This window comes from Ambystoma mexicanum, chromosome 11, assembly GCF_040938575.1.
Source record: "Ambystoma mexicanum isolate Mex_15411 chromosome 11, UKY_AmexF1_1, whole genome shotgun sequence".
In the NCBI taxonomy this organism is placed as follows: Eukaryota; Metazoa; Chordata; class Amphibia; order Caudata; family Ambystomatidae; genus Ambystoma; species Ambystoma mexicanum.
The window spans coordinates 257,201,316-257,215,412 of record NC_090934.1 but is presented as its reverse complement, the minus strand read 5'-3'; the positions used below and the strand labels follow the sequence as shown (position 1 = coordinate 257,215,412).

The window sequence follows — 14,097 nt, the reverse complement described above, 5'->3', positions numbered from 1 at the left end:
CCACCCACGCCATGGTGAATGTTATGAATGATGATTGTTAAATTATCTGTTTAATTTTACAGCGGAATTGTCGCAGTGGAGGTACATGGTGCATCCAGGCTGGAAGGGCTGTCAGAAAACACAAGGGACTGTGCAGTCACTGAAATGAATAACCTGCGAAGAGCCACAGGACAAGTGGCGGATGGTTGGTGGGGTGTTCAAAAGGACTAAAAAAAGTTACATGAAAAGCAAAGTGCAAGATACGTAAAGTGGTGGGACGGGGCGGAATGGGGTAGCAAGCATAAAGGTATAAGTGTGCAGGGGAAACAAGTTAGGTTGTAGAAGGGGTCCAAAGGCACAGCAAAAGGGTACATCAGCTTGGGAGGTAGAGGACACAGAGAGCAGAAACAAAGGAGACAGTGAAAGGGGTAAGAAAGAGAGGGGTGGAGTAGGGGAATCCCAGAGAGGCTGGAAGAGGTTCAGAAACCAATGAACCCAAGGATCAGGAGAGAGGTCCAAAGACCCAGGGACGCATAGAAGAGGACAAGGGTCCCGGGGAACGATAGGAAAGAAGATAACGCCACGGGGGGAAGCAAGCAAGTGGGAAGGTGACAAGCCACTAGGGAAACGTTAAGGGGGCAAGGGCAGGACACACATGGGGAACTTTAGAGAAGGAGTGACTGGGTATGATGACAAGAACCCTGGGGAAATGGGCACTGGGTAAGAGGTCAAGGCACCTAGGTAACTGGGAAGGGCATAAGAGGCTCAGAGACCGGGGAAATGAGTAAGAGGTTAAAGCACCAGGGGATAGGAATAAGAGGTAAGAGCTCAAGGCACCTGGAGATAGAAGTAAGAGCTGGAAGAGTTCAAGACACCTGGGCAATGGGGAATTGTGTAAGTGGACAGGAGACCTGGGAAATGAGGAACCGTGAAAGTGGTCAAAGCACCTGGGCAAGGTGTAAAGGTGTAAGAGTTTTAGTAACCTCCTGGTTGCAGGAGGAGATCATCTGGGGAAAGTTACAAATGTGTATGGGAACCAGCTCAGAGCAGAATCCTGATGCAGCGCTGCCGAAATCGGAACACCTGTAAGTTATCTCCTGCCTAATAAGCAGTAGCAGCTGTTTCCACCCACAATATGAGTCTGGGTGACATTATAGGGGGTGGGGGCAGGAGACATACGGGCACCAGCAGGGGCAAGAAGAATTGGTACTCAAACAGGGTCGAGGGGCCTAGTTTGCGCTGTTGTGGCTAAGTCGAAGTAGTAGCCTGAAGGTCACATACAGAAACGGCTCCACTGCATGCGCGTTAACCTACTGAGCTACTTCACAGATAACTTTAACCTTTGATGCACTTGCATGAGTGACAGACCACTTTACACCATAACAAAGGTTTATTGAACAAAAAAGAACGTGGATAGTTGGCAGTGAAACGAGGATGTTTCTGTAGGCTCCCTCTCTAACCCGAGGGCATTTGCTTAATAAAAGGGAGGGGCGCACAGAGGGTGTGCATGGCTTTATGTGTGGTTAGGAACACGAGACCTGCCATCTGCTTTGACCCAGTTCGAGCTCGGCGAAACTCGCCAAAGGAGGAAATGTAACACATTAACTCAGAACCGGATAACTGTGCAGCGCCTTCCATAACAGGGCCTCGCCGGCAGAACGTGCGCATGTGGGCACGGAGACTGTTTTGCTTATTCGGGGGTTGGGGAGGGGGCAGGGGGATACGGGCCGCCGGTTGACGTCAGGGTCGCGATAAACAATGCCTGTCTCTCTTTTTCGCCCCCACACACCTCTCGCGGTTTCTATAAACATGTGTCTGCCGCCGGGCCCTGACGGTTTCACAAGGCAGAAGGGAGTGCGCTGCCGGGGATGCACGTCCAAGACCTGCCCAGGCACGGTGCCGACACCCGTCCCTCTCCGGTGCAGTCCTACGGCAATCCCGCCCGCAGCCGTGTCTGCACAGGGGCCCCGACGTGTCCCGACTAGCACTCTACAGTAGACTAGAACTTCCCCCGACACTACCAACAAGTGCCGTGAGACCGACAGCCGAGCAACGAGGAGCACCCTGGCGGTGAGGCTGCTCCGGGAATTGCGTGCTTGCAACTTATTTGCGACTACTGCTCACGCCCAGGGGCCTGGGATAAAGCTAGACGCCATCTCCGGCTGTCCGTCTACCGCAGTGCCACCCCACCCACCATGGAGTCCTGGCACTACCAGTTCCGCGTCATCCTGCTGGGCGACTCCACCGTGGGCAAATCCTCGCTGCTCAAGCGCTACACCGAGGGGGTCTTCCTGGACATCATCAACCAGACGGTGGGCGTGGACTTTTACGTCCAGTTCGTGGAGGTCGAGCCGGGCAGACGGGTCAAGCTGCAGTTCTGGGACACGGCCGGGCAGGAGAGGTTCAGGTGTGTACATGGGCGTGGTGCTAACAACATGGGTGTGGTGCTAACAACATGGGTCTGGAATGTCCTTTTAGAAATTGTAAGGTACAGGTCCTAAATAATATAAGCGAGGGAACTAATTGACAATACGTGATGTGCAACAGTACGCGAAGTGATACCAAGGAACGAAGTACCGCCGCCCCCCATCCCGGCAATGCCAGACTGTTACTTAAAGTGTGTGTGCCTTGACCCCTTGGTTACATTGATTTAATTGGCAGCAGCAATGCACATGCAGAGGTCGAAATGCGGAATTGCCCGCATTTCCCACCTAACATCACTCCTGCATTTACACCCCTTTTTAAAAAAATAGGGAGAGCCTGCAAGCAATGTTTTGCAAGTCCTGGATTTCATTTCACTTTACATGTCTGTAATGCATGTGTAGATGTTTCCCCCTTTTATACCTATAGGACTGCAAGTACATCATCGATGCAAAGTGATGTGTGCTTTATAGCCAGGGCGAGCTGAGACATTTAAATGTAAGTCTCTGTAAACGTTCCTGATATATTAAAGACGTGGACACGCTCCAGGGGGTGATATGTGATAGCCTACGCTTTCTAGCCATTCTTTGGCACGGGCATGCAGCCTGCCTGTTACGCACGCTGAGATTAAATCTGCAGTTCAACAAAACACATTCATTTTTAACCTGTCAAACAGGCAGCCACCCTGGTAATGGAGTAGACGGACTTCAGAGCATCTAACTGCGGATTGTTTTCCGTTAAGATGCAGATAACCAGCTGTCTCGGACTGGCACAGGGGGCAATAGGGCAATGCTCAAACCAAAAACCCGAAATGCTAGTGTGGGCCAGTGTTTGTTTTGGTCAAAGTGGGCCACTTTTTTGCCCAATGTGGGCCAGTTTGATGAGTTACTTCATCATGCGGCTGGTAGTTTTGGCCATTGTTTCTGCATACATATTCTTTAAATTGCACAATTTGCATCAAAAACCTCCCCGTGCATAATTTTCAAACAGTCTGTCACAAAAGGAATGGATTGGCATTTGCAACTGTGGGCACTTTTTAATTGGCGCTCGAGACCATTGTATGCTCCGGTCCGACCCGGATAACAAGCAAGACTCAAAACAAGCGGAGACATGATTCGCAATGGCAGCTCAGCACGAGATTCCAGCATTGCTCTCTTCCTCGGGCACGCGCGTGTTCTTCAAAACTGAATTACGCAATGGTGCTTATAGAAAAGAATTACCATTTAATAGCAGCTTAACTTTGGGAATATTGTTTTCATGTTTAATATAGAGTTGGCCTGCTCCTGTCAAGCACCTTGAAACGCGTCGGCGTGCTGCAATTTCACAAAAGATCAGGTTGAGCCAATCTCCACAGAGCGGACCAAAGGGTCGGTGCGGTGGCCCTAACACACGCCTAGGCCCTGAAGACTCTTTCAAGTGACACTAGGTTTCAGTGTGTGAGTTCCCATCTGAATTTAGTGACCTGTGGCTGTTCTCCACCTATGGCAGTATATTTTAGTGCTCCAGTGGTGGTGTGAAGACACGCTGCCTCTTAATCCTGTTAGGTTCCTCTAGGAATCCTCTATATATACCACTACTCCCCAAACTCACTCTCTTTTCTGCAATTACATTTGTTGTGTTAAAAGGGAGCAGTGGTCTACAATAGAGTTTGGTGATCCCGGCGGGGCTTGGGCCGGCTCTGGTCACAACTGGTGCTCTGGCTGACCCTCCTTTCGGGTCAGTGCCTGACCAGAGGTGGGGCTGGCTGCAAGCTCCACTGCCTGCCCACCCCACTCCCGAAAAGACAAAAAACACATGCTCCTGTCTTGTCACAGCCAGGGGAGCCGACTTATGAATTTCCCAGGGGGTCGGGGGGCGGGGCAAATACAGGAAGTGACATCACTGGCAGTTATATGAGCGCAAATTTGCATGTAGTCGCCAACTTGGTGCAACGGCGCGCGGTGGGTGGAGGCGCGCGCAGCGCAGAACAGTGGAAACATTGGCTAACATGCACTGCATATACTAAAGTCAAGAAAGGAGATTTAAGCCTTTGAGTTGCATTCCAGTAAGACATCACTGCCCCTACTCCACCGCTCTATAATCGTCCAGCAACACAACTAGGATGGGAGAATGAAATGCTTGCTAAACAGAAGGTACAGCTGCAAGGTGGAGTACCACCACCACCAAAAAAAAAGTTCCCAATTCAAGGGAAACGAGAAGTAAAGAGGTTTCCCGATTAAAAACTACCAAGCAAGACATGTGTGGTGCCATAGTTCAGTAAAACATCAACAATTCAAACTTACAATAGTGCTGCTGTAGATTGGCCAGCCACAAGTGAAATTTGCTAAGATGTTACCTAGGGTAACCAGATAGAGTTAGGGATATAGCTTAATCTTAAACCTTTCAGTGGACACATCAGATGTGCTGCTGAAGTATAATGCAATCCTGGCTGAAGTATAATGCAATCCTGGCTGAAGTATAATGCAATCAATTGTGGTTTCAGACTTGTGGGGAAGAGTGTTAACTGCTTTTAACATTGTAGTTTACCAGAAATTCTGGTAAAGTAGTGTACAATGTTAAAAAGCAGTTACTCAGGCTCATCCTCCACCCAGGTGATGTTTGGGACTGATGGAAGCACTCGCGTCTAAATGTTGTAGCCATGGTTGTCTCCATGTTTTAAAAACTCCCACTTTCCGGGTTTTCAACATTCATTTGAAACACCCCTTATTCAAAAAATGAAGGAGTCAGTAAAAAAGCCAATGCTGAAAAGCCTATTTCGTACAAGTAGCAAGACCCAAAGGATAAGAGTGACTGTATAGCAGACCATGCCAATGTAGGGTACTCCAGAATTACCTTCAGTCAAAATTCACCCACTCCAATGTTCCTAAATTCAGATTGCAGAGTAGTGTCCGACTGAACCTCAATCAGCTCTTCCTGGGCATCAAATGGATGATGCACCACCTCCTCTGCCAGAAAAGTCTGCATCACCCAGTCATTAATGCCAGCATTTACTTCAGGGAAGTATTCATCAAAGCTGGACCTTAATGTTGCTAGGTGGCCTGCCCAGCTCCAACTGTTCTTTTGCAAAGGTCTAGCTTCCTCTTGAAGGCAAATACTTTTTTATTCATTCTTTTCTCTGTGTTCCCATGTCCACAGGAATGCCCCCAAAGGTGGGATTGGGAGTTTCTGGGGTGGTGAGTTCTAGTGGTCTTACTTTCCTTTATAAAATACACAAATCACATAGTATGTCAACCAGACAATGTATCATTGTGTACAGCTTAAAGGGGGCCACCTGACCCGAAGCAGCACACTAGGAGATGTATTTTGGAACAATCAACATTGTAAACACACCTCTAGTTTAGATTGTAAAGAGTGCTTGTGCTGCAATTACAAGCACCCAGTTAATAAAGTCCAGACTTAAAACACTTGATCAGCATTCAGTGAGTAAAATAACCTTATAAAAATAAAATGCAGCTTTGCATAAAATTATAGAGAATTTTGGGATTATCAGGCACTGGCATGCGGGCTCTGCTGTTGCTGTGGGAGAAGTGAGACTTGCAATGGCGACAAATTTAAGGTTAATAGCTGCCGTTTATCACAAGATGGCAGGCCAGCATAGATCTTAACCGCTGAATGCCCACTGAACAGCTATAAACCCTTCTATGTCAGCAAGAGGCTGATGTAGAGGAACCAGTGTTAGAAAGCAATGAGGTAATTATACTGTACCATATCCCGTGGGAGGTGAAGACCCCCCAAGACTCAGTGAAGGCCCCTCGTGTCAAAAGGTTGAAAAGTCCTGCTGTCTAAGTTCCTACAGTCCTAACTTCTCCCCCGCTTAGAGTGGAAGCAGTCTGCGGCACACAGCTTGTAATGCAAATCACACATTTTAAGCGTCAGGACAAAAAACAGAGAACTGAATACATTGCTGAGGTAAATGAGTTCTGACTGGCAACACTGGTAATACCGTATAGAGCCACATTATCGCACCGCCCAACTATGAGTTTGAGGGCAAAGGTGGAGGAAAATCCTCCAGCGAGAAGCTGGAGGTATTTCCTCCACCATACCGCCCAAAATAAAACAATTTGGGATATTACCACCAGCAAAATTACTACCAGCAGTAATACCACTGAAATCCACCATGGAGTCCTATGGACTCCAATTAATGGGGACTGACACTGCCTACCACCACTTGTAATCCGGCAGTAGAACCGCCAGACCAAGTGGCAGTAATGGTAGTACAGTTTGGTGGTATCTCGGCAGATTTACAGGCCACACAGAGACATCACCTCTCTACATGTTGTCTTTTATTGTAAAATGGATTACCAGGTTTCAGACCTGTAAGATACCCCTGTCTCCTCAGGTGACTCAGACCCCCACCATTCCATCCTACATAAACTTGATGCCCCCAGGCTGTTCTTGTAGTCTACTTTTATTCTACCCATGTAGATCCAGGAACGTCATACTCCTGTTACTTTCATGGATTATTTTACTTCCTGTTCCTTAAAGCCAGGGGTCTTAAACATGTGGCTCTCCAGATGTTTTGGACTACGACTCCTATGATCCATCACCATTGACTATGCTGGCTGGGGCTGATGAGTATTGTAGTCCAACGCACCTGCAGAGCTAAAGGTTGCAGAACCCGGCGTCCAAGCAGAGGCCTGGAACTCCATACTGCCACAAGCACCTTATCATTTGACTCTGGCTCTGAAATAGAGACTTTATGCCGGCCCTTTACCCACAAACACTGGTTGTTATTATACCTTGGAGCTGCACGCGTTAATAGCACTAGTGCAAGAAACGTTCAGGACGGGCGGTAAAAAGACTTCTGTGGGTCTTATGCGGCCTATGAGTTCACAGGGTTAGTTGACCAGGTAATAGCACACGAGGCATGGAGTTGGGACAGGATGGCAGGTTAGCTGCTGGCAACCTTTCAGGTGGCAACCGTAAACCCATGAAGAGGGAGTGGAGATGTGCAGTGCTTCTTTGCCCCCCTGATTCTCTGATTTGTCAGAGCTACATTTTCAAAGCCTCTCTCTGAATGGAGCATGAGTGCATTCATCTCTCAGTTGACTCACACAGTTATTGTTCTGTCTGCGTCTTTCATTTGTTATAAAACAGCACCCAAGGTTGGTGGCTCTCAGGGGGTAGGGAGCCTGGGACGTTCCAAGGACAATGAACTGGCAGCCAGGGGGTTTTAGCAATGCCCTACTTTTGTAAACATAAAAAGACAAAAAAAAGCACACACATTCTTTTGCCGCAATGACCATCATCAAGGCAAAAGAAGGTGTGCGCTTTTCTTTTGTCTTCATTAATAGGCTCCTAATGGAGCCTGAGACCTCACAAAGGCCCGGCCCCTGTCGCACTAAGCATGTGTGGCAGGGGCCGTGGGTCGGGCTGCTGCTTGTTAATGAAGCAACAGCCCGAGGACTCTTTGGTCATTTACCCTCTTTCTTTCTTCTTTTCAAACTGTGGATGCGCGCCCCCCCTGGGCATGAGGCTGCAGCCCACCAGAGGGGCGCGCCCCACAGTTTGAATACCCCTGCGGCCTAAGCCCTCCCCTCCAGGACCATACACCAATCCAATGAGTCCTAGAGGGCAGGGCTGCACCTTTACCCGGCTGGAGAGAAGTGATGCAGTATCGATGGAAAGGGCCTTCGATGCTGCATCACTTCTCTCCGGCCGGATGGGGGGGGGGGGGGTTCGGGCCCCGGAGCCCACCCTACTCGGCGCCCCTGGTCACAGCCAAACTGAGTGGCTGGGGACAGAAGGGAATGCGGGGGGGGGGGGGGTATAGAGGTAAACCAGTTGTCTGGGTCAAGAATTCAGGCAGCCACTTACAGGAATGCTGCTGCACGGCTTCCTGTCCCTGCCGTCTGGCCTCCTGTCCTGCTCCAGTCACTCATTGATTGGCCGGGACAGAAGCACTTCCTGTGTGAGTGTGCAGCGGCTGGTGGGGCAGGAAATTTAAAGTTGAGCGAAAGAGAGGATGCCCTTTTCTTGCCCATAGCCCCTGTTTTTGTCCCAACCACTTAGCCAATTGGGTTGCCCCGAGTCCTGTTTATCCCCTTTTCGTGACTCCTTTCATCCCCATTTCTCACCCTAGTCCCTTTTGTGGCCCCAAAACTCTTTAGCCCCTATTATTGTCCCCAATCCCTTTTCTTGCCCAGTCCCTGACACACGCCCCTCCCCCATTTTGTGCAACCATTTCCTGAGCTGGGCTCGCGTTGGTCCCTAAGTCCCAGGCCAGACCCCGTGGCTCAGTCCTACCCATGAATTCCCTGGCTCTCCCAGGTCCAGTCTACATAAGACACACAGTAAGAGCTGCTTGGCTGTAAACGGATGAATTGAGCTGGCCTGGGCTTGAACCTATACATGGATCTACAAAGATGCACACAAAACGCTGAGCTATCTCATCCAGAGCATGCTTACACCTAAAGAAGTAGTTCAATTCCAGACTGGCCAGAAGGATCCTATGAAAAGACCAGTTAATTTGTGGCTGATTCTACCCTACCATCGCCATCCTTTCAGTGGCACTGGTATGTTCCTGGCCCATCATTTAGAATCTAGGCCTTTCAGGGGTTATATGTGATATTACCGAAGCACATTTCAGAGTGGTACATTTCACTGCTACCAAAATACCGAAAAAATTCGGAATGTTCTTTTTTTTAAATATTTGGTAGGATTCCCCCTTTAGCCCCCCTTTTTCTATGCTTATAGCCCCACACGGCCCATTTTCACCTCTTACCCCACTACCCTATATATATTTATTGAATATTTTCGGTATTTCTCGGTGTTATGGTTGCAGTGAAATGTTACCACCCTGAAATTTGCTTTGCTAGATTGACTGGGTACCCTCTCAGGACTCAGAGAAAGTGTAATCTCCCTGACATGAGGCTGACTCTGTCCCTTTTAGATGTATTGTTTTTCCATGATTTGTGATTGTCAAAGCCCTTTGCCATTTCCAAAGCACCTGGATATAGGTACATTTACTGATATCTCCGTTAGCCATTCTGCATCAGGCCTGTTTATCCCGGATCAGAAAATGTAGCTGTTACCCATTAAACACAACAAAATCTCAGTTTTTTTAAATTGCAGTTGATCTGAGAGCCCATGGATGAGAAGTGACATTGTCTCCTTTACCTAAAATTAGAACTCCCAGAAAGCATCAGTAAAGAATATTGCTAATATTTGTATATATTCCAAGGATTTGGCGCAATATCCTGATCGATTTAAATTACAAATGAGCACCGGGGAGATTGCTATCCAATCAGAGAGCCATGCTTCTGAATAGCAGGATAAGAATGTGCTGACTGCAGAATTGGCTGCTTGGAGATGGATGAAAGAAACATGTTTCCAACCACCTATAGTAAAATTCTACAGATAACTATTTGCAAAGTTTTCATCACAAAAACTGCAAAGTGGAATTTGTGCAGACATAGCAGAACCAAAAAACCCAGAAGCTAAATTGCTTTTTAAAATATTTTGTAATAGGAGCATACGTTTTACTTTGTTGACCTGTGTTGTAATCCTCCTTTAAAAAAGTTAACAATGTGCAGGCTGTATGTTTATCTGGTTCATGAAAGCACATCAGGGGGCAGGAGCTTAAAATATGGCTCATGTTGGTAAAATCTAATAATAGTAAAAACCATTAATCTTGGTTTGTCAGTGGTTCAATTTTTGTAAAAGTTCTGTAAAAACCCATCCTTTCATCTGGATCCGACCACCAGGGGCATAGCCAGGATTGTTTTAACAAGTGGGCCCTGAAGCTAATTTAGTTGGGCACAAACCAAGCAGAGCCTGTAGAGGGAAGTTTGTTCTTGGCCGAATATGGGGGAGCGACTGAGTGTAGTGAGGTAGCCCAAACCCCAGGGTCAGTTCTAGGATGGGGCGTTATACTCGCGAGAACACGTTATAATTTGTTTAATAATGAGTTGAAATTACCCTCCCCATTTACAGTAACGTTGCTGCAAAAAAAGTAAATCGCTGCACAATTTATCAGTGTTGTGGTATCATTTTCATGATGCAATGCGCACTATATGCCAGTATAAAAAGGCATTTTCCCGGCTGACTGTGCCCATAAATTGCAATGCTGGCTGCACCAATATATGCCACTATTGCCACATAAGAACATACTCCTTTTGGCTTTGTTCATAATGCCAGTAAAAAGGGCATGCCACAGGAAGAAAGCATGTCCTTTCTTGTTGCGCAAATCCCATCCCCCATGCAAAAACAGTCATCATTTTGACCTTGCCCTTTACACCAGTGCAAAATGCCATGCCACAGTGAGAAAAGGTTTCCTTGCTGGCTGCACAAATGCTCCCCCCCTTTTGTAAAAACAAATATGTTGGCTTTGCCCTGAACACCCATTAAAAATCCATGTAGGAAAACATGTCCTTCCTGGTTGCACAAATGCTCCCTTTTTCCCAAATGTAGAAACATGTTGGCTTTGCCCTTAATGCAAGTAAAAAATGGCATGATAGTAAGCAAACGCACAGGCTGCCTGTCCCATTGTAGTATAAACCTCTCCACCAGAACCCCTCCTCCCGGTAATTACACTCATCAATTTGGCATTGTCAAAAAATGCCATGTCACTGTAAGAAAACATCCATGCTCCAATGCCCACCGGGTCCGATACCTTGCACACACCCACATTCACACACTAGTCACTCACCCATACAGCTTTTCTCTCTCATTCGAACGCACATCCAGAAAATTTCACAATGCATTCTCATTCACACGTGTACTCACACCCACACTGCACATTTACAGACACGCCGTTGCATGCATACATACAAATCGACACACTTGGGCCTTGCCTGCTCGTGCCCTATTCCACCTGCCACCTATTACTTCTGAAGACCCAACGCCCCGGGCATTCATCAACCCCACCTTGCCAGTGAAAGCCCTCTTCAGGCTTGGATGGGGAAGGGGAACCTGGATGGGAGGCTGGTATGTGTGGCATGGATTAAGGATGCTACAGTGCTGCCACTTGTCCAACCCTATGTCTTTCAGTAACCTCCAATTGGCAGCTGTGAAGGTTTATCGAAGGGCCTAATGCACAGGCCTTTCCATCTTTCCACTCTGTTTAAAGGTAGGAGGCAGTCTGGAACCTGTGCTGCTCCTTTATCTTGCATGCCTACTGATCTTGGACGTTATCTGAGGCATGTAAGTGTGAGCCTCATTCTAAGGCAATTCTCCCTGCAGCACTTCTCTTTGGCCTTCAGGCCAGAGTCAAGCAGGATCCACCAATGAGAAAGGGGAAGGTCTATTTCCTGCCTGTGCAAGCGTCTCCCTGGTCTATGATTTCAGCTATGAACAGACAGAACTGGGGTGTGAGGAGGACTGCATGAGTGTATAATTCCTGTCCTGCCTTCCCCGTGGAGTGGAGCAGGATGTGTGGATCCTCAGAAGCAGAAAGGGAGCCCTTTGCAGCAGGGAGCTGACCCTGCAAAGTCAATTACCTGCGACTGTAGAGCGAGTGATCAGGTGTGGGCGGTTCCATGTAATGTCCCCGCAAAAATGTCTCCTGACAAAAATATCGGCCTCTATAATGTCGCCAATGGCTTTTCCCAGAAAAATTATGTATGGGGACATTATTACCTGATACCGTTTGGGGGAGGAGTTTGTATTTGGGCATTTGCTCACTGCACTTGGGGTGACTGTCATGGGCATACATAGTTTGCACTTGGCCGTATATGGATTACCCTAGGCCTGTGAGACTGTATTAAGGTATATGGCCATTTACCCTGGAATATCATGGTTGTTCCCTGGCATTGGCCGTGCTTGGGCAAATAACGTCTTTCTTGGTATACAATGTTTCTGGGGCTTGTGAATACCTGCAACATTGACATGTTGTGCATAGTCTGCCATCTAGCGGATGGCTTGCAGTATTGCATTTTATTTAATTTTAAAAACAGTGGGCCTCATTCCGAGTAGGGCGCAAAGGGATACCGGGCACCGTTAAGGACATCGGTGCCGGTAATCCCTTTGCGCCCTACTACGAGGTCCCTTAGCGGGTCCCGCAATGGGCGCCTGGTTTTACCAGGCACCCTTAGCGGGAGCCGCTAAGGGCGCAGAGAGCTAATAACGGTATCGGAAATTGCGGTACCGTTATTAGCTACTTCCCCATTCCCATTGAGCCCTGTGGGGGCTGAAGTGGGAATTGGGAATGGTTTTTTCAATGGGGACTTTGGGGACTTACCCGTCCCTCCAAGGTCGGAATGGACCGGTAAGTCCCCATTGAACCAGGGCGGACTCGGTACCGGTATGGGAGGTAGTCATGGCGCAAATAGCGCCATGATTACCTCCATACTCGGAATGTGGCCCAGTGTTTCGAGCGGGGGTTCCTATCACACGATTGCTATCCTACATGTATAGGCAGTGGTGGACATGCAAAAAATCTGTAGGGGGATCCCACAAGGCCCAGGGTGGGGGTGGAGTTTTGGGGGTGGGCAGTGTCTGAGGAGGCGGGGTTTAGAGGGGGCGGAGCTAGGAGGTGACCTCCAATCAAAGGAAATGTCCAAAATAAGTTTAAAGCAGCGTCATTTCTTTAATCAGGCCCAGGTTATTAACAAACTCCACAGCAGTCCGTTGCAAAGAGAGATGGTTGCTTTTGCATCCCTCCGGGGTACTTAGTACGGCTTTCAGGCTCTAAGGATGCTCCACGCAAATGTACGGTTCATGCCACCTGACTGCACGGTCTATACGTCGCATAACTGTTGGACCTAATGAATGGGACAAAGTATAGAAATATTTTACTACATGTACTACAATACTGCATGTTTCACTTGTGGAGGACAGGGGAGGGTATGCAAGTACACAGCCCAAATCACAATTTTATTTGCCCAAAAAGTATGCTTATCAACAGTGAAGCCCAGTCACCGTTTAATGTCTGTCCTGCCATAACTCTGTGGGTCAGCCATGCAAGCCAACATAGTTCAAAATTTCAGGGGGCAGGGGAGGCCCCGCGCCGTTCTGAAAGTTAAGGCCTGATGGCCAACCGAGACCTGCCTTTAGGAGGCAAACCCACAGGACTCACAAGGTCTCCTTTGAACCATGTGTCAGACATGTAACCGTAATGGCCAACTGCTGACAAATTTACTCATTTGGCCAACATGAGCCCCTAAATGTTACTTGAAAAGCTATTAAATTGCTTTTTGACATCAAGATGCTAATGTACACAAACATTGTGAAAAGGAAACAAGGTGATAAGAATGTTGCTGGATACAACAAGAGGTCTGAGGGAGGTGATGGCCTAAGTGCGCCTGCAAAGGCAACCTGTAATCTGCACTCTGCAAAGCGCACATTTTATGTCCTGACTTAAAGTTGCTGTGTCATAAGACTGCCAACATGGTGCAGCGGCTCGGGGGCCCACTGAGCCTCGCAAACTCTTTCAACAAAAAGAATTAAAAGGCCCTGCCACTATACCTGTGTGAAGGCTAGCCATAGACACCACCTACCTTGACCCACTGATGCCATGTCCCGGGCTATTGGAAAAATTGGTGCCAGGCAAAAAAGTAGAGGTCCCGGGCTATTGGAAAAATTGGTGCCAGGCAAAAAAGTAGAGGCCACGGTTAGGGAGTTGACAACCTGTAATGGCGTATGGACCAGGCAGACACTGTTGCATGGGGAAAGTCTGCCCTGTCCCTGGACAATCCTAAGGGGCTGAGAGAAGGATCACTGGGGACAAACACAAGGAACCCCACTGTTGGCAATTGC

The 14,097-nt window shown here is 48.0% G+C and overlaps 1 protein-coding gene across 1 annotated transcript in view; it reads left to right on the top strand.

Moving 5' to 3' along the window:
• Positions 1–1,693: 1,693 nt before the first annotated feature.
• Positions 1,694–14,097, top strand: part of LOC138503343 (ras-related protein Rab-39B-like) — a 178,485-nt gene continuing 166,081 nt past the window's right edge. Inside the window, exon 1 of the mRNA XM_069622977.1 lies at positions 1,694–2,386. Coding sequence (XP_069479078.1) covers positions 2,175–2,386 — 212 coding nt within the window. The 5' untranslated portion in view covers positions 1,694–2,174. The remainder of the gene's footprint in view (positions 2,387–14,097) is intronic.